At 42.0% G+C, this 24,881-nt stretch overlaps 3 protein-coding genes and 1 long non-coding RNA gene across 9 annotated transcripts; 3 read left to right on the top strand and 1 right to left on the bottom strand.

The window, feature by feature from the left end:
* Nucleotides 1–735: 735 nt before the first annotated feature.
* On the bottom strand, nucleotides 736–5,325 carry dcun1d2b (DCN1, defective in cullin neddylation 1, domain containing 2b). Its single transcript, XM_015953396.3, has 7 exons — nucleotides 5,189–5,325; nucleotides 2,585–2,811; nucleotides 2,330–2,498; nucleotides 2,114–2,244; nucleotides 1,916–1,998; nucleotides 1,686–1,782; nucleotides 736–861 (listed from the first exon to the last, which is right to left on the bottom strand). Exons 2-7 carry the CDS (start codon nucleotides 2,637–2,639, stop codon nucleotides 782–784), a joined length of 615 nt encoding a protein of 204 aa, XP_015808882.1. The 5' UTR covers nucleotides 2,640–2,811; nucleotides 5,189–5,325; the 3' UTR covers nucleotides 736–781.
* tmco3 (transmembrane and coiled-coil domains 3) lies at nucleotides 5,319–14,140 on the top strand. 5 transcript variants are annotated; one of them, XM_054732411.2, is made up of 15 exons: nucleotides 5,319–5,457; nucleotides 5,826–5,910; nucleotides 8,443–8,660; nucleotides 8,823–8,990; nucleotides 9,121–9,300; nucleotides 9,389–9,589; nucleotides 9,741–9,869; nucleotides 9,998–10,090; nucleotides 10,358–10,544; nucleotides 10,669–10,786; nucleotides 10,868–11,063; nucleotides 11,137–11,287; nucleotides 11,385–11,464; nucleotides 11,546–11,695; nucleotides 13,877–14,140. In XM_054732411.2, exons 1-15 carry the CDS (start codon nucleotides 5,332–5,334, stop codon nucleotides 13,988–13,990), a joined length of 2,196 nt encoding a protein of 731 aa, XP_054588386.2. In that variant the 5' UTR covers nucleotides 5,319–5,331; the 3' UTR covers nucleotides 13,991–14,140. The 5 variants fall into 5 exon arrangements, with proteins under 5 accessions (XP_054588386.2, XP_054588384.2, XP_015808878.3 ...); XM_054732409.2 differs by having other exon boundaries at nucleotides 5,823–5,910; XM_015953392.3 differs by having other exon boundaries at nucleotides 5,362–5,457; nucleotides 5,823–5,910; nucleotides 8,409–8,660.
* Nucleotides 14,141–17,794: 3,654 nt separating this feature from the next.
* On the top strand, nucleotides 17,795–23,182 carry grk1a (G protein-coupled receptor kinase 1 a). 2 transcript variants are annotated; one of them, XR_011521501.1, is made up of 8 exons: nucleotides 17,795–18,649; nucleotides 19,132–19,259; nucleotides 19,353–19,510; nucleotides 20,207–20,290; nucleotides 20,774–20,898; nucleotides 21,086–21,287; nucleotides 21,718–22,961; nucleotides 23,064–23,182. XR_011521501.1 is itself a non-coding variant. In XM_015953391.3 (7 exons), the coding sequence occupies exons 1-7, from the start codon at nucleotides 17,948–17,950 to the stop codon at nucleotides 22,008–22,010; spliced, it is 1,692 nt and encodes a 563-aa protein (XP_015808877.1). In that variant the 5' UTR covers nucleotides 17,795–17,947; the 3' UTR covers nucleotides 22,011–23,182. The 2 variants fall into 2 exon arrangements, 1 of the variants encoding a protein (XP_015808877.1); XM_015953391.3 differs by having other exon boundaries at nucleotides 21,718–23,182.
* A 5-nt stretch (nucleotides 23,183–23,187) lies between these two features.
* LOC139071672 (uncharacterized) lies at nucleotides 23,188–24,456 on the top strand. Its single transcript, XR_011521502.1, has 2 exons — nucleotides 23,188–23,274; nucleotides 23,347–24,456. It is a non-coding gene; the product is annotated as an uncharacterized lncRNA (long non-coding RNA).
* Nucleotides 24,457–24,881: the final 425 nt, after the last annotated feature.

The raw sequence follows: 24,881 nt of genomic DNA, 5'->3' as shown, positions 1-24,881 counted from the left end.
TAACCTCTCACAACAATGTAAACAAACGTCCAAGATGCTCCTGGCTGAATGAAGTAGTCTTAAAACTGTAGTTTGAACTGAAAAGCTCCGTAACTTTAAATCCTGCAACAAAACCGTGCAAATCAAAGCAGCTTGTAGAGGTGACACATCTCCACCTGTAGAACGGAAAAAGTGGGATTATGTTTGAGATTAGGCTGCAAAACCAGAAAGGATTAGGCTACATTTCTGTAAGAAAAACAATACTAAGGCTTTTTGTGTGTGTGGATCAGTTATAAAAGGGCATAAATGAAATTTAAAGTCATTTCTACAAGCATCATAATAAGATTCTGCTGGTGCTGAGCTTTAAAAAGCCAGCCTGCCAAAACAGTGTTGTTTTTTCACACCGTAAATTCTAATTTCCTTGCATTGTAAAACAAAAAACAGCTTTTATTTTGTGCAGGAGGAAATATGTTTCACTCCTACCAAACACATTCACACTAAATAACACCATGAAGTCTCTGCTCCTGCTGCGATGGAGACAAACTGATGCTCTGCTTCTGTTTATCCCAGCTTATTTGGCGCTGCTTTACACAGATCCAACATGCAGCTTTTGACATACTTTGATCCGGACCATGTGCCAAAGCTCGCTCACACTTGGCCTAAGGTATTTTTGATGTGTTGACAGAAGCAAAGCCACGTCCATATTTTCACATTGCAACTGCAACGTTTGTCCACACCTGCAAAGCAAATCACTCCTTCCTGATGACCCTCTCCCTGCTTTATTTCCCAAAACATTATGACACTATGTCACGGTGCGTTTGTTTCCCTCCACGATTGGCCGAGCGAACTCCACAAAGTCATCGATGAGGACTGGCCAGGCCCCTGAGGAGAGGGCGAAAGGCACAATCAGAAGTAAATCCAAAACCGACAGACTAAAAAGTGAAGTTATAAGTAGTAGAACAACAAAAACGAGATTTTCCCCCAACAAAGAACCTAAGTGAAAATATTCACAGCTTGTTTTCCTTTTCCACGCTGCAGTTGTCTTTGGTGTGTTCCACTTAACGGTGTGGAACCCTGAAAAAACGTTTTTTAATGATAATTTCTGATTATAATCGGTCACTCTGAGCTTTTCATGCAGGCAGTACATGAATAGTCTTCTACACCCATCTCCTGCATTAGCTTCTGACAGAAAATAGACGGATTTTAAAAACCTCACAGATTTATGTCAAGAGGTCATTTGGATTCATCCATACTGGCTTGCAACGGGGAAGGCTGTTGTTATTTTATCGCCCAGAATTAGCGGAGAACGTCTCGGCTAGCAGAAGCTAACAGTTAGCATTAGCAACTCAACCACACAGCAGAAGCACCTCCAGGCTTGTGTTACTTGTTGAGTTAAAACATCCTCGTCATAGAGCAAACGGAGTTAGCGGTAGAGTTGCGTTGCTGTTATCCAATCAGAGGCAAGATGTCCAAATACCAGGAAATAAAACTCCAAATCCTGCCGTGTTAAGCTCTCCTCTGATGTAGCAGACTTGTCCCAGCTGATGCAGGCTTTTCTGGGCTTTTCCTGCCCAGAGTACGACTTGCAAGGCATTCATTCCTACCAGAGACCACTGCAAATGTATTGATTAAACGAGTTTCCCACACCTTTAAGGAAAACCCGTCTGCCTCAGCGTGCCGTCCTATGCTTATCTTTGTCAACTCACCTTCCTCATCGTAGTTAGACATGTCATCTGCGATCATGTTGCCAAAGTCCAGGAGGAGGTTCCACGTGTCTTTGGGAATTGACCGCTTGTGATGCTCCTGAAAGTAGCACAATAACAAATCTTTACTATGTTGTTGCAAGCAAGTATCCAACTGGTGCTTCCATTTGTGTTTATTTGGTTGAACGCAAGTCTTAAAGTGTAACATGGAAGGAAACGTCTTCCAAACTCACCAGGAGGAAGCGATTCCACAGATCTAGAAACTTGAATCGACCAGTAAGAACCAGATTCCAGTAGGCCACAGCCATCTCCAGGTCTGAAATACAAATATTTATCAAGACAGAGTGACTCATACGGCAACTTAAACATTTCTGTGACTGTAACAACATTTATGTTGATAGTGTGTAGTGTCAACATCACGCCCTGCTTACCTAAACTCTTCTGCCCTGGGTTCTTGGCAAAACTAAAAGTAAACTGGTAGAAGTCTTTAAACCTTCCTGCATCTTTCAGCTCCTGCTCCAACCTGGGAAGAATGGCCTTCAGCTTTTCAGGACTGTCACAGCTGTACAACAAGAAAACAGAGATGAAGACAATTTTAAATTGTTTCAGATTATTTACCAATCATCTAGCATAGTTAATAATAATACCCTAGCTCCAGCATGCCATCCAGGAACTCTTTTCGCCTAAACTCGCACTGTGTGGCCGCTCTGAACTTCCAGGCCACCACGAGTATGCTGCTGCTGGCTGGATCCAGAGTCAGATCATCGCAGAACTGCTGGATCCCATCAATACCTATCTTATTTTCATCCTGAGGGTCTGCAAAAAATCTGAGTAAGTAAGAGAAGCCAACATCCCACTGATCAGATTTCAACGTTGAGTTTGGTGGAAAAAAAGTGTCAAACCTTTGTATCTGTTGTAGAGCTGTTCCAGCTTTTTGCGGTCCACTGAGGTTTTCATGGAATCTTTGTAGTACGGGTCTGGGTTCTGGAAGCAGTTGTCTGTGGCGACTTCTAGTTTCCAGTCATTCTGCGTCAGGCGGTACACAGCTGCCTACTCCCCCGCCTGCATGAAGGACATAAACTGCCGAACCCTGCTTCTTTTGCGATGACCTCAGCTTGAGCTGTCAAGACTGTAAACACACAGGTAAATACAGTATTTCTGATGAATCTGATGGAAATATCTGCATACACAGGAGAAAATAAATACAATTTCATAAAGTAACTGATCAGGATGATGAGTTTTTGGAAACCTAAAAAAATTATGGCCCCAAAGATTTTTGCAAAATAAGATGGAGAGTGTCGATGAAACAAACAAGCGATTTGTCACTTTGTATTACTTCCATTGGTAACTAACTACCAACCAACTACCTCGTTATGGGAATTTAATTTCTAGAGTTGCAGCTCTGGCCTACCTTTCTACAGCTGAATGAAGATAAGACTGAGATCCTCATCTGTGCCCCAGACACCCAAAGTCAGAGACTCTCTTGGTCAGCTTGCTTCTCACACCTAACCTTCCGTCAGGAATCTTGGCGTGACCTTTGACCCAGCTCTCACCCTGGATTCTCATGTCAGTTCTCTTGTTCGCTCTTCCTTCTTCCATCTCAGGAACATTGCTAAGCTGAGTCCCATTCTGTCCCACTCTGAACTTGAGACAGTTCTCCACACCTTCATCTCCTCACGCTTAGACTACTGTAACTCTCTTTTCACGTGTCTGAGCAGAACCTCCCTGAACCGTCTACAGGTGGATCAGAATACCTGTGCTCGGCTTCTGACCAAGTCCTCCAAACACACCCACATCACCCCGCTTCTCCTCCAGCTTCATTGGCTGCCAGTCAACTTCAGGGTTCATTTCAAGATCCTGGTTCTGGTCTATAGGACCTTACATGGACAAGCACCATCTTACATTGGTGATCTTCTTAGTCCCTACACCCCCAGCAGGTCCCTGAGGTCCAGTGATCAAAGCCTACTGGTTGTGCAGCACCAGGCTAAAGACCAAAGGTAACAGATCATCTGCTGCTGTGGCCGCCAGACTCTGGAACTCTCTCCCCCTGAGCCTGAGATCAGTGGACTCAGTGGTCTCCTTTAAAAAGCAGCTGAAGACTCACTTGTTCTGGCTGGCTTTTGTATGACCTTCTTCACCACTCTCTCTTTATTCTGCTCTCCCCACATATTCCACCTTCCTCAAGATTCACTGATTTCCCTCTTTCCTGTTCACTCTCTCTTAACATTTTTCTTTTAAATCCCAATTGCCTATTTTTGATAATTTTAAATATATTTTTAAACATTTTCTTAATGCTTTTTTATATTAAAAATTTTTTGTTTTTGTTTTTGTGAAGCGCCTCGTGATTTTTATCTTGAGAGGCGCTATAGAAATGATATTTTCTTCTTTCTTCTTCTATCAGATGATCAAACGGCAAATTCCTAAACACAGACCAGCCAGTGTTCGGGAACTCGGTTTTCCTGTTTGATCCTGACCTGGACCAGCGGCACAGACGAGTTCCCCAAAAAAGGGAATGGTACGTAGATCAAGTGCAGGTGTCCGATGGTCCGATCCCAAAATACCAACAAATGACCTTCCCTAATATTCCGACACACACATCACACACTTAACTGGGCAGAGGACACATTGATAATGGTGCGTCGTCACCGTGGGTCACTGTCATTTCTGGTTCAGGCACTTAAATTCTCAGTTTCTCTCCTTTAAAACGCCTCTAACATTGTTTCACCCGCAGTTTCAGCAAAACTTGATATCCACGTATCCATTATGCGCATGCGTGACAAGCAAAGCAACAACAGAACCCTCTAGGCTCATGGGAAATGTAGTTCGACCATAAGCTTTAGCTCGAAGAACTTCAATACACTTTTATGCTGAGTATTTTCTTTTTTATCGGTTCAATTGCCCCTCACAGAAATATCAACCACTTTAGTATCGCCGAGTATCCATAACACAACAGAACAAAACCAGCTACTTGTATCGGTTTGAAATTGTGTTTATTCCTGAAAGAAATGTGAAACTAAAGATAAAGTGGACTAGTGACTAAATGTTAAATACAACGGCTGTTTCAAACATCGACATATTTTACATATTTTATAGTCTTCTTACATGTGGAAAACACTTGACACGGTCAAGCTAACTAGCAAAACATCTATAAAAAACTACAACTCCCAGAGCTAACGATATGTTTCGGAAGTTATCTGAGGCTGGATCAGAACAAATATTGGATTATATTCAGAAAACAGTGCAGTGGTTGTTCAGTTTAAACTACGTTTCAGACAGATACATTTAGAATAATTATTTCCAGAAAACTCGTTGTTGTCCACCAAGCTAGCGTCAGTGGACCGGTGTCAGCGGCGGTGTTATGTCACCGGAGTGTGGGACTGAGCTCCCAGGGAAGGAGCCTTGAATTTCCAAGAATCTGAACGATTCATTCAGAAACGATAGTTTTAAACTTTACACACAACAGAGGCAGCTTCGGTGGTTGTTCCGTGGAGAGTACCCGCACTTACCTGACTGCGTGCTGAGGCGCTGTCACCGAGGCTGGAGGTCAGAGTCAACATGAAGCGGGCGGCGGCGGACCGGTGAAACCGGGGAACGCCTGTGCCGACGCTGGCTCCAGCTATGTGGCAGGGGAGGGGTGTCATACAACTACATGATTGTTCCCCTCTGCTTCCTCCTCAGCCGTGGCCTTGAGAGCCAAAGGAGCGTTTCCACTTGCAGCTTCGCAGAAGAAACTGTGTTTGGGACACAGAAGGAATGTGTTTACCGACATTTCCTGGTATGTTCTTTGTGTTTGTGTTTGCGATCAGCTCGTCTAATGCCTTTTCTCCCAGCTTACTTGAAACTTTCAGTTTTGGCAAAAACAGCAGATTTGTATTTACATGCACACCATGACATAATCTTTAGATTTAAATTTGCTGAGTTCAGATTATCTACATTTTTCATTGTCATGTAACTTTGGGTTTTCCATTAAATGTGGAATATTTTTGTACTGCTTATACAAGTATTAAAGGTTTAATTTACTTATGTAGTAGTATTTTAGCTTTTAACATTAAAGCTTAAACTGTGTTTTGTTCTGTTTAAGAATACTTAGAACTGCAGAAAATGATAAAGAAATGTGTGTTTGCTTTATTGTTTTCTCAGCAGTCAGGATCAGAACTGCTGATATCTACCAGCAGTCATGAAGTGGCAGTGGTCCAGTCAAACCATTGCTTGACTCATGGTGTCAAAGGTGAGCCTCCATCCATCTCCGAGTTTAAAGCATTCACACAATATACATCAAATCTGTGATGAAGTCAAATTGGAACACAATTATGTGTTGGCAGGAAATAAGGCACTGGATTTCACTGTTATGATTTCTAACGTGTCTGAGAGCTGTTGGCAAACGATAGTAACCCCCGTCTTTGTTAAAATGACAAGAATAAAGATAAATGGTCCAAACATGTCATCTTTTTTAACTGTTCTTCATGGTGTTTTACTATAGAACTACATCAAGGAAGACATGTTTACTTACAGAGGAATGTGAAAACATAGGCAACATTGTTAATCTTCATAATTTTCCTGTATAAATCATTGTTTTTTACAATAAATAACCCTGTTAAATATATTATTTAGGAGACACACACAGTGATTTTTGTGAAGTTAAAGTGTGCAATAATTGGTTAAACAAAATTAGTCAGATGCATAAAACACTGTTGTCATTTTATTGATTCCAAAACCTTTAAAACCCTATCCATCCATTTTCTGAACCCGCTTGTCCACGTAGGGTCGTGGGGGTGGTGGTGGTGGTGGTGGGGGGGGGGGGGGGGGGGGGGGGATTGGCTGGGGCTGGTGCCTATCTCTAGCGGTCAATGGGCAATCAGGCGAGCCAGTCCATCGCAGGGCAACACAGAGACACACAGGACAAACAATTACACACACACACACACACCTAAGGACAATTTAGACAGACCAATTAACCTAACAGTCATGTTTTTGGACTGTGGGAGGAAGCCGGAGTACCCGGAGAAAACCCACGCATGCACAGGGAGAACATGCAAACTCCATGCAGAAAGATCCCAGGCTGGGAATCAAACCCAGGACCTTCTTGCTGCAAGGCAACAGCTCTAACCACTGCACAGCAACATTTAAAACTAATTACTGGAACTCAAAATTGGTTTGGTAAGCTCAGTGACCCTTGACCTCCATACGAAGATGAATCCAGTTATGAGAACGATTATTTAAGGGGGCCAATTTTAAGTTTCCTTCCGCTTTGACTTTTCACTGAAGAGTAGCAACATGGGGGTCTGAAAACAACTCTCACATGAGCTGAAAACAAAGATTGTTACTGGAAGGATACAGAAGGCTGTCTGAGAGATTTCAGCTGTCTGCTTCCACAGTTAGGAACATATGAGGAAATGGAAGACCGCAGGCACAGTTCAAATTAAGGCTCCAAGTGGCAGACCAAGAAAAATCTGGGATAAACAGAAGTGAAGATTGGTGAGAAGAGTCAGAGTCAACCCACAGACCAGCAGCGAATACCTACAACATCATCTTGCTGCAGATGGAGTCACTGCATGGTTCAACTATTCAACGCACTTTACACAAGGAGATGCTGCATGTGAGAGTGATGCAGAGGGAACCTTTTCTCCACCCACAGCACAAACAGTGCAGCGGAGGTCTGCTAAGGCACATTTGGACAAACCAGCTTCATTTTGGAATAAGGTGCTGTGGACTGATGAAACAAAAACTGAGTTACTTGGGTGTAACAAGGGGTGTTATGCATGGAGGAAAAAGAACACAGCATTCCAAGAAAAGCACCTGCTACCTTCAGTAAAACATGGTGGTGGTTCCATCATGCTGTGGGACTGTGTGGCCAGTGCAGGGACTGGGAATCTTGTTAAAGTTGTGGGACACATGGATTCTACTCAGTATCAGCAGATTCTGGAGACCATTGTCCAGGAATCAGTAAAAAAGCTGGAGCTGCACCGGGGCTGGATCTTTCAACAAGACAACGACCCCAAGCACTGCTCAAGATCTACCAAGGCATTCACGCAGAGGAACAAGTAGAACATTCTGGAATGGCCATCTCAGTCCACAGACCTGAATATTATTGAAAATCTGTGGTGTGGGTTAAACAGATCTGTCCACGCTCAGAAGCCATCGGATCTGAATGAACTAGAGATGTTTTGTACAGAAGAATGGTCCAAAATACCTTCAACCAGAATCCAGACTCATTAGAAGCTATAGGAAGAGTTTAGAGGCTGTTATCGCTGCAAAAGGAGGATCTACTAAATATTGAGTTAATTTATTGTTTGTGGTGCCCAAAATGTAGGCACCTGCCTAATTTGTTGAAACAACTATTGCACACTTTCTCTCAATCCTATAAACTGAATTCTACTTCTCAAATATCACTGTGTGTGTCTCCTATATGAAATATTTAACAGATTTGTTTATCATAACAACCAATAATTTACACAGACAAACCACGAAGCTTAACGAACTTTAGGCTGCTCAAACTTTTGCACCCCCACTGTAAAAGATGTGTTAACATCGGCTGCATTCCATTTCTGCAGAACTTTCTCTGAATGTACCGTAGCCCTCCTTAATGCATTTGATCTTAATACCTGTAAAGTAGAGTTTGAATTTCTACTTCGTTAACCAGTTTTTTTTTCTATATTCATCAAGTTCTCACATTCCTCGTCCAACCCCTCGTCCTGTTAAAGACCAAAGCAGAGGCTTTTGATGCAGGTTGTATGCTGGCTGGTGTGGCTTGGCCTTGCAGGGGCACTCGCTGCTCTGCAGAAGGACCAGGTGGCCCGGCATGCTGTCAAACTCCACCGCTTTAAAGCAGCCACACACAGTCGCAGCTGGGTGGCCAACAACTGCAAGCTGCTGGTCGGCCTCCTGCATCGGAAGAGCGTGGTTGTCAAGAAGCTGGGAGCTGCTGTCACTGCTGTTGAACAGGATGTAAACCTTTCTGAGGCAGAGAAACAATTCCAGGTAACCGAGAAACACCAGATAGTCCAGCAGACCGAGGCATGCCCTATTTGAGGACTTCTAACTTTTACTGCACAAAGATCTTGCACAGAAGCGTCGATGAATGAATGAAAATTTGAGACAGTTTCCAATTTAATGAGTTTAGTTGTTTTTATTCACATTCAGGTTCACACTCTGGAGGTTTTTCAGAAGGAGCTGAATGAGAGTGAACACCTGGTGTTGCAGGCTGTGCAAAGCCTGCAGAGGGCGCTGCAGGGAGACTACAGGGATGTGGTCAACATCAAGGAGAGCAGCAGGCAGAGGCTGGAAGCCCTCAGGGAGGCAGCTATAAAGGTAAACAGAACAAAATGTTGCAGTGAAATTGTTTTTCATGCAAAGTAAGTTAAATCGCTGGCAAACACACAAGAGGACGTTATTTTAAAGCTGCACTCTAAATCCTTTGGTGTTGGCTGAAACCTTTCAGGAAGAGCAGGAGTATGTGGAGCTGGTGGCTGCTGAGAAACATCAACAGGAAGCTCTTAAAATCGCGCTGGCTCAGAACAAGAGTCTGTCCATGCTGGACGAAATTCTGGAGGACGTCAGGAAGGCAGCAGACCGACTGGAGGAGGAGATAGAGGAGCACGCCTTTGACAATAACAAACAGGTCAGCGAGGGAGCACTTTTAATAACAAACACTCTGCTGGATTAAAGTGGTTCAGTGACACATCAAAGCATGTCTCCTGCACTCACAGATGAAAGGAGTGAACGTAGAAGCCGTGCTGCGGGTGGAAGATGATGAGGAGAAAGGAGGGAAGATGAAGAACAAGTCCCGCAAGGTTGAGGTGGAGGATGATTTGGGCTTGAGCATGCTCATTGACTCACAGAACAACCAGTACGTTCTGACTAAACCGCGAGACTCCACCATGCCAAGAGCTGACCATCACTTCATCAAGGTTAGGTCCTCCTATGCTCTTTTAGTTTCTATCACCCAGAGAGCAGAAGAAGCAGAACCATTGCAGTGATGTGTTGTTTTGTAGTTCATAACCGTGCTCAGACCTGGGTACTCACATGTTTTTTTTTTTTTTTATGTGGCGGTACCTGAAGGACCTGGTGTCAGTGGTCATGCTGTCCTTGCCTTGTGGGTGGATCTGCACTCTGGTGGGCCTTCCTCCCATGTTTGGATATATCATCTGTGGGGTCCTGCTGGGCCCCTCTGGGGTCAACAGTATAAAGGTGTGTGTGCGTGCGTGCATGTGTGTGTGCATGTGTGTGTGTGCGTGCGTGCGTTGTAACGCGTGATTTTAGTGTCTGTGCATCAGAGCAGGCTTTAAGTGTGGATGCTTGGTTTTATGTTCTTACAGTCGATAGTTCAGGTGGAGACTCTGGGGGAGCTGGGTGTGTTCTTCACACTCTTCGTGGTGGGACTGGAGTTCTCACCTGAACGCCTTCGAAAGGTAAACGACAGATTTAAAGTATAGCTTGTCTTAGCAGATGTGAAAAACAAAGCCTATTAACTCAAGGTGGTGGACTGATAAATGTTCACTCCAGCTTAAATAATCTCAGTTAAAGTCTGGTAAACAGATGCAACTGCTCTGATTTTTCTAATCTACGATAAAACTTTATGATGACTTAAAACGTCACGTTTCTCATTAGATAACTCAAAATTCATAAGCTTTTGAGATCAAATCGTGTGTGTGTGTGTTTGTGTGTGTCTCACACAGGTGTGGAAAATCTCAGTCCAGGGGTCGTGTTACCTGAGTCTGCTGATGGTCGGGGCCGGTTTGCTGTGGGGGCGGGTTCTCCATATTCGACACACCCAGACAGTCTTCATCTCCACCTGCTTGTCTCTGTCCAGCACGCCACTAGTTTCCCGCTTCTTAGCAGGAGGAAGCAGGCTGGATAGGGAAGGTAACCAGAAACGACTGTTTTGTCACATTTTCAACATACTTATTTTAGAAATTGCTGGAAATAAAACAAAGTTATTGTACACCACGAGAACAGGGTATATATTTAAAGTGTGTATGTGTGTCAGGTGACCTGGACTACAGCAGCGTTCTCCTGGGGATGTTGGTGATGCAGGACGTCCAGCTCGGCCTCTTCATTGCCGTCATGCCGACACTCATCCAGGCTCAGAGTGGAGACCTAGACAGGTCAGCTGGTGTTTCTTTTTCCCCTCAAAATGAACACGGACGTGGATGTGAGTGTTTTTTTAACCCTCCTCTGATACCCAGCTTCCTGTTGGGAAGTCTCCGAGTGCTGAAACTCCTGGCCCAGGTCCTGGTGTCCCTGGCTGTGGTACTGCTGCTGTGTTTGGTGCTCAGGTCCTTCCTAATCGGTCCTTTTTACAAGAAGCTTCACACCGAGAGTAAAGGGAACAAGGAGATCCTTGTGCTAGGGATGGCAGCATTTGTCTTTTTCATGCTAACGGTATTATCTTTACTTACAGCCTTTTAAGGATTTGTTTCACTATTTTTTTTAACTTGATGGGTTCTTTTTGTAGATCACAGAGTTGCTGGATGTTTCTATGGAGCTGGGCTGTTTCGTGGCTGGAGCTTTGCTGTCTTCGCAGGGTCACATGGTCACAACGGAAGTCATGGGGGTCATTGAGCCAATCAGAGATTTCCTTGCCATCATCTTCTTTGCTTCTATTGGTCTGACAGAGCATGATGTTGTTAATGATGTTTAACTTTTGTACCATTATCAGGGAGACTGTACTGAGTTGCCTTCTCTTCCTGTGTAATGCTGCAGGTCTCCACGTCTTCCCTACATTTGTGCTCTATGAACTTACCATCCTGGTTGTGCTGACGCTCACACTTGTCATTATGAAGGTTCAGCCTTTGCTTTTCGTTTCACTTTTTATTATTTTTTGTTTCTGTCTCATTTTCCAGTGATTTCTCCTGTCATTCCAGTTTCTCATGGCTGTCCTGGTGCTGTCTACCATCTTGCCTCCAAGCTCCAGACAGATACGTTGGGTCGTCTCGGCTGGTCTGGCTCAGGTCAGCGAGTTCTCCTTTGTCCTGAGCAGCCGAGCGCGTCGAGCCGGCATCATCTCCAGAGAGGTCAGAGATGAGTTCATTAAATGTGTTAACTCTCCTGGAATCTGTGTTATCAGTTTTTATTTCTTAATTTTTCATCCTCTTCTGTGAACTTGCATTGCTTGGTTCTTTTAAAACACAGACAAAAAGGTTGTTCTTTACCTTGTTTTGCTAACGTTTCGGCTAATTACTATAGCCATCCTCAGAGCTGGGCCGATGTTGGTGGCGTCACTTCCTTCTCCGTTTATCTGTGAACTAATTTTACTGATGCAAGTTTTTCTTTTCATCACTCTTTATCTCATTTTAAATTGTTAACCTGTTAAATCCTTACGGGGTTCAACTTTTAAAAGCCACAAAATGACAAAGTCTGTTTAGCCAACCAGAAGGTAAATATAGGGAAACTTTCCAGTTTAGGCTTGCTTGTAGCACCCTCTAGTGTCCGTTTGAATTCAGTCATTAAAACAAAACAAACTCCCCTCCTTGCTGTGCACTCCTGTTTTTAAAGGTGGAATATGGAACTGGAACACCAAAGCGACATCTAGTGTTTGGAGGTTGTAGTTGCAACAATAGAACAAGGTTTCCAGCCGCCAGGATACCAGGCTCGCTGCCGATGCGTGAAACGTTTTATTTGGGTCCATCTGTTGTTGGCTTCACCTAAATTTACTTTGGTTTTAGATCTTTTATGGTTGCTCCTCTTCTGAGAAGGATAATAACACCTTCTGGGCTCAGAAGCAGCTGCTTGACTTGCTGAGTCCACCGTTTTCCACATTCCGTCCTTGCTGTGCCAAGCGGACTGTTTGGCAACCAAGCCCCCACAATGCGGCTCAAAAATTGAGGCTGGTGTCAGAAGTGAGCAAATCCTCATTGACTCCCATGTTAAAAATGCCAATTTCACAGCAGAAATAAACATGTTTACAGCCTGGTACCAAAACATGTTTTTGGTTTAAATGATCTAGTTTACACATTTTCTAAATGCGTTTTTATATTTTTAGTTTTTGTTTTTGTGAAGCGCTTCGTGATTTTTATCTTGAGAGGTGCTATAGAAATGATATTTTCTTCTTCTTCTTCTTCAGAAGCTCTGGTGTTGTGCACAGTTAACTCCGGTTGTAGCTAGGTTGCTACCTCCGTTAGCTTAGCTCCCACCTCCAGGTTAGCTTTGGGTTAGCTTCAGGTTAGCTTGTAGCTAGTTCGACCGGGTGTCGTCAGTTGATCCCAGCCTTACAGCCCCACCCTCAGCTCCACCTCTCTTCCCTTTTGTGGAATTGTCTGGGCTTGACAGAACCTGTGACACGGTCAAAATGGCGGTGGTGGCCACCTCCCATTTACCTTCAAAAACGTGTTATTGGAGCCTATGGAAATGAATTGTCCAGTATATATGTCGATGTTGGCAACCCAGAATGGTGCCCTCTATTGGCTGGTAGATGTAAACATAAACCCAGTGTTGTGCCTGTCAAAATAAATATTTCATTTTTTTTTTTATTTTAGCTTTTAAATTAAATACTGTATCACCATTCTGCACACATCTAAATGCCCCTGGAGGTTTTATTAAAAAATATATAGCTTTTACAAAATTGTTACATATTCAACCTTTAACTCTTTAATCTAACTGTTGGAATGTCTTCTCTGCCTTTATTAGTGTCTACAGGCGCTGTTTGTCACTAAATCAAACAAACCCACTGTGTTCATGAACAAACATGCAGGAAACAGGCTGGAAGCAGGTTGCAGTGCTGGAATGTCAGCTCCACTTTACTTGTCACTTTAAGCCCAACAGGGACCGGACCGGCAACTCTGAAGTTGCAAATGCGTTATTCTGGCCACAGGGCGGTGGGGGCCTGAGTGACAGTTCATTAACCCTGTAAAGGGTCATTTTAGCACATACTGGTTCAAGAAAAAAATATAAAAAGTTGCATCGTATGCTTTTAAAATGAAACAGTTTGTTTTAGAAGTAGACTCATTTTGCCCTGGAACTCTTAGGTCCTACTGCCTGACAGGTTTCCAACTTTATAGTTCAAACAGACTCTGTACGGCACTCTTTCATAGGATGATGTCATCACCACCCTGCTGACTCTTGATAGACAACCAAACGTCACCAGGAGACGCTTCCAGTGTCGTTACAGATCTTTTTTGATGAACTTACAGGAAACAACTTGCTGCATTTTTTTCTGTAGATGCTACCACTTTAGTCTTCATTTCCCTTCTGCTCAGGTATACCTGCTGGTCCTCAGTGTCACCACTCTCAGTTTGCTGCTGGCTCCTCTGCTGTGGAGAGTCACAACTCACAGATGTGTTCCTCGAACAGATCGGAAAACAGTCACATGACCACATCGACTCCACGACCAAAACATTCCCTCGTGAAAGCTGCCAGTAAAATTTCCTGGTCTTTTATGATGGACCTAAATGTCCTTTATAATCCTGATGGACATCTCATCACAGGAGAGAAAAACAGGTCTGTTGAAGCTTCCTTGTAGTTTGTTTTCCTCGCAGTTGTAAAATCTACTCATGTTACCTAAACAGTAGGTTTAAAATGCTCTACATCCTGTTTGATACTGCAGATATTTTTCATAATTCTGCTGCTAAATATAAAGATCCAGAATCTGATGAAGAGAGACAAAACTTGATGAATCTTTGGAAATGAAAAGGACCAAACCTGATGAGAAATATGGATGAGAAAACACTTATTTTTTTCTTGACTAGGGATTTCTGTTGTTGAAAATCACAATAATATTGCCAATAATTTAATATTTATTGTGTATCTTTTCAGATCAAATACTGTATAGGCAGCACATTCCTTTTAATAATCAGCGGTACTCATAATTTATAATGACTGTGCACTACGTGTAATAATACTCAGGTTTTTCTGGAAAACTGTTGTATTTCATTATCCTGCACTAAAACAGAATTAAGTCATTGAAAAACTACTGGAGATGGAGGAACGGCAGAATGTAGTGACTGGTGTGACATCTGGAGGAAGATCCTGCACATCTCTACTGAAACGTGTGTCTGCTCAGCTCCTTTGTGCACTTGAAAGAAAAAACACCGTGAAGCATCATGTCGCACTTTTTACTACACGATAATACATCATTGTCTTATAATGTATGATGTGCAATGCAAATGCGTGTAATGCAGAGAAACATGCTGTATATCCATATATTTTCTTATATTTGTCTTTCGTATGTTACTGGGGGCTTTTTTCTGTTTTATTAAGTGCCGTTTTTTACTTGTAAATCCCTTATTTTGAAAAGGTTTAACTCCGCTCAGTTGTTTTGGTGGATTAAAAAAGAAAATGCAGAGAACTGTTTATGTGGGCCTTATTTACAAATACTAATACTACACATAAGTATTTTTAGATTTAAAATTTTTTTTGTCTTGAGAAAACGCACACATGTGCATGCACGCACACACCAGATGAATAATTTGTAGAGCTAGTTTAAAGGATATAAAGGAGATTCACCATATTGGGTAATATTCACAAATGGAATAAAATGGTAAACAGCTTTTATTTGTATAGTGCCCTCTTAGGGTTCTACAACCCCCAAGGCGCTTCACAACACATCCAGTCATCCACCCTTTCACATGCTGGTGATGATGAGCTATTATGTAGCCACAGCTACCCGGGGGCGCACTGATGGAGACAAGGCTGCTGAGCACTCCTGCCACCAGTCGCTCCGACCACCACCAGCAGGCGAGGCAGGTTAAGTGTCTGGCCCAAGGACACAACGACAGCATTCTCTGGTGGGAGCCGGGATCAAACTGTCCAATTACTGGATAGCCCACTCCACCTCCTGAGTTATTGCTGTCCCATTGAATATAAAATAAAGAATAAAAGGCTGCATAGTGAATAAGATACATACATATAAAAATACTTAGAACTGACCACATTACCAAAGAAATGTGTAAAAGACTACCAGAATATTTAGGGGGAATGAGAACATGAATGAAAAACTGCAAATGAGATATAACTGAGTGCAAATTAAATTAAATGAGAAACGGCAAACCACAAAAAGCAATTGAGTGTTGTTGGGAGCAGTGGTGGTTATAAATAGCTGCTGGGAGGAAAGCCTTATGATGGCGTTCCTTCTTGCAGCAGTCTTCCACCGAAGAAGCTCTCCAGTCAATCATGGAGCGGGAGACATTGTCTAAACAGTGATGTTATTTTTGCTAGAGTGCTTCTGTCTCCCACCTCCTGCACAAGATCAAGGGGACATCCTAGGACAGAGCTGGCCTTTCTCACGAGCTTATCTAATCCCTTCCTCTCAATTGCTGCCCCAACAGACCACACCATAAAAGCAGAGTCAAAGAAGGTCCTGAGGAGTGCCGCCTGCACTCCGAAGGACCTGAGTTTCCCCATCAGGTAGAGTCTGCTCTGACCCTTCCTGAAAAGAGCATCAGTGTAGTGGTTCCAGTCCAGTTGTTCAGGTGAACATCCAGGTGCTTAGAAGAGTCCCCTACCTCAAAAGACTGCTCTCTAGATGTTCACCGGTACCAAATCAGAGGGCTGCTTGATTTCCCCTGCTGCTGTATTTCATATTTAGATCATTATTTATCATTATCAATAATATCTTTAAACTGTTATCATTAAAATAAATGCAAATGTTAAAAATGTTCTAGAAAATAGATTTGGGAAACAAAACATTGAGTAATTTAAAATGTCTAGCTTATGATTTTGTTTTAGTTTTTAAAAAGTCATATTTGTTTTTGCCTCTTTTGCTCTGTTTGTATTCCTCAAAGCGGGATAATTACTTGGCTCTTATTTATGATTTCATAAATATCAATATTACCATCCATCAGCCCAGTATAATAGTCTGTTTCAAAGAAACGCAGAGCCTTGAAATCAGCATGAAGTTGTGTAAGCCATGTTTAATGACTGCAACAGTCAGCTGTGGATGAGACGGTCCTACACGTGTGGTGCTGCGTGTGTGTGTGTGTGTGTGTAAGCATGCAAGCAGACCTGGTTAAGCTGATAACCCACAAACCTTCCAGTCAGCACATCTCTGGGAAACCTTCTCACCACCATCATCCTATTAGTGGATGTAGATGGAAGAGTTTGTAGCTGAAGAAAACATTTTAGATGAAGCTACTTCAAGTTTTCTTTTTAATACTTCTAATTTAGCTTATTCTGTTTGTCCAACTAATTGTGTAAAATTGAAGTCACATTTTACTCATGGTTGTAAATGTGTCATGCTCTAACTTTGTCCATTTACGTACTTAATCTACTTGACTGAGTTGTCACAATTCATGAAAACAGGTCTTGTTTTCACATTTTATTCATAATATTTAAACTTTATCTCAAGTCTAAACGTAAAAGATCTCAGTTCAGTTCGGCATGTTTTGGGATGTGATGGAACAAGGAATCCACATCACAGATGTGGAACCAACAAATCTGCCATTGTGTGAAGCTTTAGTGCCAATTTGGATTATATTCTCTGAGGAAGGGGTGAAAAAGTTGAATGTGTTCAATGAAACAGGAAGTTCTGAGGGCCAACCTGGTACAGCTTTACCTAATAAATGTCAGTGGAAGTGCATCTGATCTCACTAAAGAAAAATGTTTTAAATCATTGTAAACAATTTAATACTTCTATTTTTTTTAAAAACTCTGTAAATTAAAAAGCACTGGTGCAAGCATAGGGCCCAGTGGAACTCCACAACTAATTGAAATGTGAAGATGATTTATTTATGAAGACAAATAAGGATCTCAGATAATTATGACTGAAAACAACCTAGTTGTTATTAATCACATTTACATTTTTTTGTTCAAAACAAAAAAACGATTTTTCATTTTTTCACCAAAGATTTTTTTTAAGTTTAAACTAAAAGATTATGAGATAAACAAATCTCTCAATTTAACTACATTCCTGTTGTTACAGGCTCATCACTCGGGTACCATTTCTGCTTCCTTCCGGTTCCTTTTGCTTTTCTATTTTTTCTCTTGTTTGTTCCATCTTTTGTTTCATTGCCTGTGCCCTACTCCTCTCTTACAGTGTACACACTCGTTAGCCCAGGATAAAGCTTTAGTGAGATACAGCGTGGATAAATCTCTTTGGGGAAAGTGATGAGTCAGGTAGATCTGCATGTGTGCCTACATGTGTCTGAGGAGAAGAAAAGGTTTAGCGATTGTCTCACTGAGGGAAGACGCTGAGTCCTCTGTGGCTATCTGTGGCGAGTAGAGGACAGATGTGTGATCGATTTTGCTTCTGAATCACAAGTAATCCACATCTGGAGAACCAGACATTTTACACATTTACACTACTTTTCAACTATTCTTTCCACTGTGTCAGCATGGATATTGGTGGCCTGACAACAGTGGTGGCCAACTCTGCCTACATCTCTGCCCGTGGGAGCTTCGATGGCACTGCTAACCCTGCTGCCAACCGGGACAAAAAGTACCGTTCTCGTCTGAAGCTGCCTCACATCACAGTTTGTGAAGGTCTGCGGGAAACGTTGGACCTCGACTTTCACACCGTCTGTGTAGATCAACCCATCGGCAAACGTCTTTTCCAGGAGTTCTTAGACTCCAACAATGAGTATAAGGGTCCCTGCCGTCTGTGGAAGGACATTGAGGAATACAACATGGCTGAGGATGAAGATCGAGCCAATAAAGCCGCCAAGATCTTATCTCGGTACATGGAGCCTAATGCCAAGTATTATTGCCCCTTTCTGCCAGAAAATGGCATCACAAAGGTGAAAGAGAAATACAAAGAGGCTGGGGATGATCTTTTCAATGAGACCATGGACAGTGTGATGGACTTTCTCAAGGAAGTGCCCTTCACCTTCTTCCTGGAGAGTATGTATCTAAAGAGGTTTCTGCAGTGGAAGTGGCTGGAGATGCAACCTGTAGGGGAGGACTGGTTCTTGGATTTTCGCGTGTTAGGTAAAGGGGGGTTTGGGGAAGTGTCTGCCTGTCAGATGAGAGCCACGGGAAAACTGTACGCCTGCAAGAAACTCAACAAGAAGAGACTGAAGAAGCGAAAAGGTTATGAGGTAAGAGCATTGATTCAAGCAGATAAAATATCAGTTCAGATGTAGCTCAAGCGGGACAAGACACAGGAACTCAACATGCTGCAGTTTGTACAGTGATCATGACCATTAATTAATATCCATGTTCATTTGTTAGTAAATATTTTTCAAACAATAGAATGTAGGAGCCTTGCTGACAATAATGGATCTCTTTGGCTTATATGATTAGTACCTTTAAATCTCCAGCATGATGATAGTCCTAAACTCACAGAACTTTTTTTGTTGAAAATTAAAGTTGACATTTTTCCATGGATTATGAATTTGTTATGGTGTCCAGTCTGTTTTAATCTAAGCAGCTTGTTTGTGGTGTAAGAACTAAAAAACACTAGGCCTGAGCACCACAACACACAACTGTAGCACATTATCAACAAAGAAGTCCATATGATGCTTATGGTAATCGGAGTGAAGGTGGCTGAGGGTCTGCTCCTTTGCTTTTATGTCTGTAGGGGGCGATGGTGGAGAAAAGGATCCTGGCTCGAGTCCACAGCAGGTTCATAGTTTCTTTGGCTTATGCCTTCCAAAGCAAAACAGAACTATGTCTGGTCATGACCATCATGAACGGAGGAGACCTCAGGTTAGATCTGACGGCATCTACATGTTGTCTTAACAATCTTTGTGTAACATCAGTTCCTAAATATCTTCATGCATCTTTACCACACTTTCCAAGGTATCACATCTATAATGTGGATGAGAACAACCCAGGCTTTGATGAGTCGCGAGCTTCTTACTACGCTGCACAGATCATCCAAGGGCTGGAGCACCTCCACCTGAAGAGGATCATCTACAGAGATCTCAAACCAGAGAATGTGCTGCTGGACAATGAAGGTCAGACACTCATGTACAAAACGTAACCATCTGATTTAATTCAGTTAGTAAAAATGACACGTTATCTTGATGGGTGCCTTTAGGCAATGTATCCCTGGAAATAGGGACTTTAAGGCCACTCCTTTGTGACTGCACATTTGTTCAAAAGCTTAACTAATTGGAGAAATCTGCATATTTATTTCTTTTATTATGTCCTTTTTAACAATTTGCATCCTGCATTTCTCATATTGTTAGAAATGAAACATTAAATAAGTGATTAATCTGAGTTGCCCCCACGACCCAACCACCAATAAGTGGATGGATCCGAGATGTCAGCTGATGTTGACCAAGTATTTACCAAATTTATTAATCTGATTATGGTCCACATTTGATTTCCTTCAGCTGAGAGCAAAGATTTCATCTGAATGTCACATCAATCTGACAACCAGCACAAAGAACCACTAACAGCACAAAACATGTTTTACTGTTTACACAGCTGACCTGACATTAACTTGTGTTTGGTTAACTCAGATAAAAACTTACTGTCCCCAGACGTTCTGCTTGGTATTTCAGAGTTGTGCCTCTGATCATGTGATCTCTTGATTATTATATACCTCAAAGCATTTAAGCTATTACTCCCACATTAGTTCGCGTTGCAGATTGCATCAGTGGCATGCACCAGCATGTGACCTAGTTCTGCTGTTTGATCGAACACAGGGAATGTACGGATCTCCGACCTCGGGCTGGCTGTGGAATTGGCTGATGATCAGTTCAAGATCAAAGGCTACGCTGGAACTCCAGGTAGACATGATAAATTATAACATTAGCATTAATAACTCCAAATCCCTTTCTCAAGACAAAATTAATGTTTGACATTTACTGTCATGTTTTGTGTAGTGATGCATTTTAAATGCTACACTGTATTTTTCAGGCCTGAAAATGAACCAGCAATACACTATAAATAATAAATCTCGCTCGTCAAGTATTATCATAAATGCGTATATTTCCATGCATAATTTCCAAAATTAAAATTAAGAAAACAGATTTCAAATAGGAATTTTATTGTTTAACATTTAATACGTAGGTTCAGGAGTTTTGGTGATGTGCTCTTTTTAAATTTGTTGGTTTGTTGTTTATTCAGCCCACTATCCTTCAGTGTATGTAACTCAAACGTGCACATCGAAGAAAGTCACTCTCTCCCAAAGCTCCTGAGCTGTTGTGTTTGATTCATCATATTAGAAGAATAAAACAGATTCTGATGCTCCTCTGATCTGCCTCTTGCAGGTTTCATGGCTCCAGAGCTTCTTAAAGGAGAGGAGTATGATTACTCTGTGGATTATTTTGCTCTGGGGGTCACGCTCTATGAGTTTCTGGCTGCCAAAGGACCCTTCAGGACCCGTGGAGAGAAAGTATAGTTGCTCTTCTATCTACTAGATTTTTTAAAGGGGTACTATAAAGGATGTTTATCTGGTGATTGTGTTATTTTCTGTAATACAGCTTTTGCCAGTGATTGCTAATGAATCACTCAGATAATCCTACAGAAGAGTTAGATTTTCTTTCGTTTTACTTTAAATTGAACATTTTTTAATCTGTCAGGTGGAGAACAAGGTGATGAAGAAGCGGATTCTGAATGATCCCGTGACTTATCCTGAGAAGTTCAGTGAGGAAGCTCGGTCCATCTGTGAGGGTCTGCTGTTCAAAGAGGTCGACAGGAGGCTTGGATTCAAGGATGGGTCGTGTGATGAGCTCAGGGCGCACCCGTTTTTCCGCGAGATCAACTGGAGGAAACTGAATGCAGGTCAGTCATTACATTTGTTTCATTTATTTTTTTTACTTAAAAGTTTATTATTTTATCAGCATATTTTAGTTCTGACCACATATTTTCCCAGTCTCTGACTAAAAGCCTTCACTTCTTCACAAGACACAGATGTTGTCTGAGTCTATTTGTGAAACACTAAAAGCTTTTCTGCTGATTGGAGATCAGACCCCATTAGGACAGATAATACAGAAACACAGACTGCTTTATTAGCCCCAATGGGCTCTTCATTTAGCTCAAAACATTTAATTAGAGTTAAATAAGAAGACAGAGAGCGTCAGATCCACAGTTTTACCCAACTGTCATGAAGCTGAATGGACTGTTTTCTAAATAAGTCACACCTGTATGTGTGTGTTTGTGTGTGTGTGTGTGTGTGTGTGTGTGTGTGTGTGTTTGTGTTGTGTCTCCTCAGGCATTTTGAATCCTCCCTTCGTCCCAGACTCAAAGACGGTGTATGCCAAGGACCTTGATAATGTTGGCGCCTTCTCTACTGTGAAAGGTGTGGCGTTGGAAGACGTTGACAAAAGTTTTTTTGACGAGTTTGCCTCGGGGAACATCTCCATCCCCTGGCAGGAAGAGATGATCGATACTGGGATCTACGGAGAGATGAACATCTGGGGCCCCAGCGGCACTCTGCCCAATGACCTGCGACGTGAATCCATCCTGGAGCAGCCGCCCAAGTCCTCCACCTGCACGGTGTCATGAGAGATGGCTGCTATGAAGGAATGATTATATATGGATTTGTTGTGCACTTTTCATGCAATATATATGGGGTGCCATTTGTAAAGTCAAACGGCCATAACTAAACAACAATATTTAGGGTTATTTAGCCTATTATAAGAGAAAAATGGGAGTTCATTTTTCAAAATTATATTTTCACCATACCATAAATGTTTAGTTAGCAAGCTGAATATTTAATTTAGAGCTAAATTTTTCTTTTACAAACAAAATATTTAGGTCTTATCTAAATATTTTGTTTAGTAAAATAACTATTTAATTTACTAACTAAATATTTTATTTTGAGCAAAATATTTAGTTTACAAACTAAAGATTTTGCTCCAAAATAAATTATTACTTTGGGGCTATACCTAAATAGTGATTTTGCAAATGTGTGTGTGTGTGTGTGTGTGTGTGTGTGTGTGTGTGTGTGTGTGTGTGTGTGTGTGTGTGTGTGTGTGTATGCGTGCGCCTCAGACAAATCTTGAAACGGAGGCATTTGGAGTCAGTCATCCATGCCTTCATTACCTCTCACCTGGACTATGCAAATGCCCTCCTCGTTGGTGCTCCGGTCTCTGCCCTGAATCGGCTGCAGGTCATCCAGAACGCTGCTGCCAGGTTCATGACAAATACGCACCGACGTAGTCATATTACCCCTGTCCAGACACATCTTCACTGGCTCCCTGTCATTTTCCGAGTACAGTTTAAGTTATTGACTTTAGTCTTTAATGCATTTAATGACCTGGTACCTCCCTATCTCTCTGACCTGCTCACTCGTATGTCATGAGCCGGGGTGAGTACGCTTCCCATCTTCACCATCTCTGAGTGTTCTGTTTGCAGGAGAGGGAGCGGCAGCTGCATCTCGTCAGCTAATCAGCGAGTTGGATACTTAAGGAGGATGGTGAACACTACTCGATGCCGGATGATTGCTACTGACTGGTAGTTTCTAGCCACTTGTACTCGTCTCTAGGTCTCCACATGTATTGTGTGACCTTTTGGAACTCTCGTAACTCTTGGATGTTTTTGAACAACCTACCTCAGGTCTTGCTTCGCATAAGGAAAGCCCACGCTAAATCCATAGGACTCCACACCGGCTCCTCTTCTTCATTCAGCCATCCACCTGTCCGGACCGGCTCGCTCTCCATCACCCCCCCCCCCCCCCCCCCCCGCTCCCTCTCCAGCTCCGAACCTTCCTCTTGGACAAACCTCCGGCTCACTACCTCCCCTTACTCACCTAGTCTCCTCGACCTCCGTAAGTCCCCACTCATTACTCCCCTTCTGGACTATATCTCCCAGGACTCACCTCTGTTGTTCTCTCCTCTAGATGCTGCCTTCCCGTTCCTTCACCCGCTGGACTTCCAGTGTGCCTTTAGTTAACGCTCTCCTTTAATAAAAGATTGTTATTTTTCCTTCAATCGTTGTCCTGTACTGATTCTGCATGTCTTGGGTTAGACTCTTGCCCCAAACCATGACAATGTACCCACGTGCATGTTGAGGTCGGCTGACCTCCTGCTGCTTTGCACTCCCTGGATGTGATACAAATCACGGGGTGAACGAGCATTTGTACATGCTGCCCCAAAGCTGTGGAACTTGTTACCCATTAAAGTTCGACAGGCTCCATCATTGGCGGTTTTTAAATCTCGTTTAAAGACTCACTTCTACGATGTAGCTTTTAGACAGTGACTCGTTATATTGTGTTATTGTTTTAATGTGTTCTTGGTATTCCTTATGTTTTATCTGTTTTGATCGGTATTTTTTCTATTTTAGTTGCTTGGATTGGTTGTGTTTTGGTTAGCCTGGGCAGCTATTGTGCTATATAAATAAACTGTTGTGTGTGTGTGTTAAATATTTAGGTCAGACCTAAATATTTAGTTTGTAAAATAAATATGTAACTCTAATTAGTTATCTTGCTAACTAAATATTTAGTTGGGAACTTTAACATTTAGAAATTTATGAATAAAATGGTGAAAATGTGACTTAGAAAAATAAACTCTTTCTTTACTCTTAAGATTGGCTAAATAATCCAAGATATTGCTGTTAAGTTATGACTGTTATGACTTTACAAATGGCACCCCATAAATATCAGGGGCACAATTGAAGTCAAACAAATGATAATGATGAAGATCTATTTATGCAGTTCTGAAAGATAATAAACCATTTACTTTTGCAGCCCGTTTCACCATCAGAGTTTTTCCGTTTATTTGAACTAATGCTTTTTCCTTTAGTAAACATTTTTTCTTGTGTTGTTTTTATTCCTAATATTATCACTATGATTTGAGTTTTACATGAATATTGCATGTATAAAAAGCAAAAACAAAGCATTGAGTTTCCTCACCTCTCAGCTGATTATATTGAAGATTCATAACATGTTTCTGTCCTATTTTTCTGCTTCTTCCTGATGTTTTTAGACCTGATTAAATCACTTTTGCATTAATACTCCGTGTGTTTTTCCCCCCACTTACATGTTAGAAGGTACATCTTATAGAGAAGGTACTGTCATGAGTGAATCAGCAAAAATTAGAAATAAACTGCCGCCTAATTTTACCTTACTCTGAAAAATGTCTTTCTGACCAGAAGAGATAAACTCTAGACTCAGTTACATATATTAGCCAGAAGGGGATGCTCTACCCTTCTAATAATTAGGTTTTGTACATCACTATTTTGTGGACTGAACACATTTAAACCTCATTATGTGTATTGTTTTTTATTATATCATTTATAAAGTCTACGCATAGAGTGTCGCTCAAATACCAATCAAGTTAAAGCTGTGGAAACTTATAAAACCGAAACAGTTTAATAATTCATCACTGAGGTGAACGCTGGGAGCTGATTGGTTTGATCTTTACCTCGCTCCCTGTC

The sequence above is a fragment of the Nothobranchius furzeri genome, chromosome 9 (assembly GCF_043380555.1).
Source record: "Nothobranchius furzeri strain GRZ-AD chromosome 9, NfurGRZ-RIMD1, whole genome shotgun sequence".
NCBI lineage: Eukaryota > Metazoa > Chordata > Actinopteri > Cyprinodontiformes > Nothobranchiidae > Nothobranchius > Nothobranchius furzeri.
The sequence above is the reverse complement of the archived record's forward strand: the minus strand, read 5'-3'. Positions and strand labels throughout refer to the sequence as shown.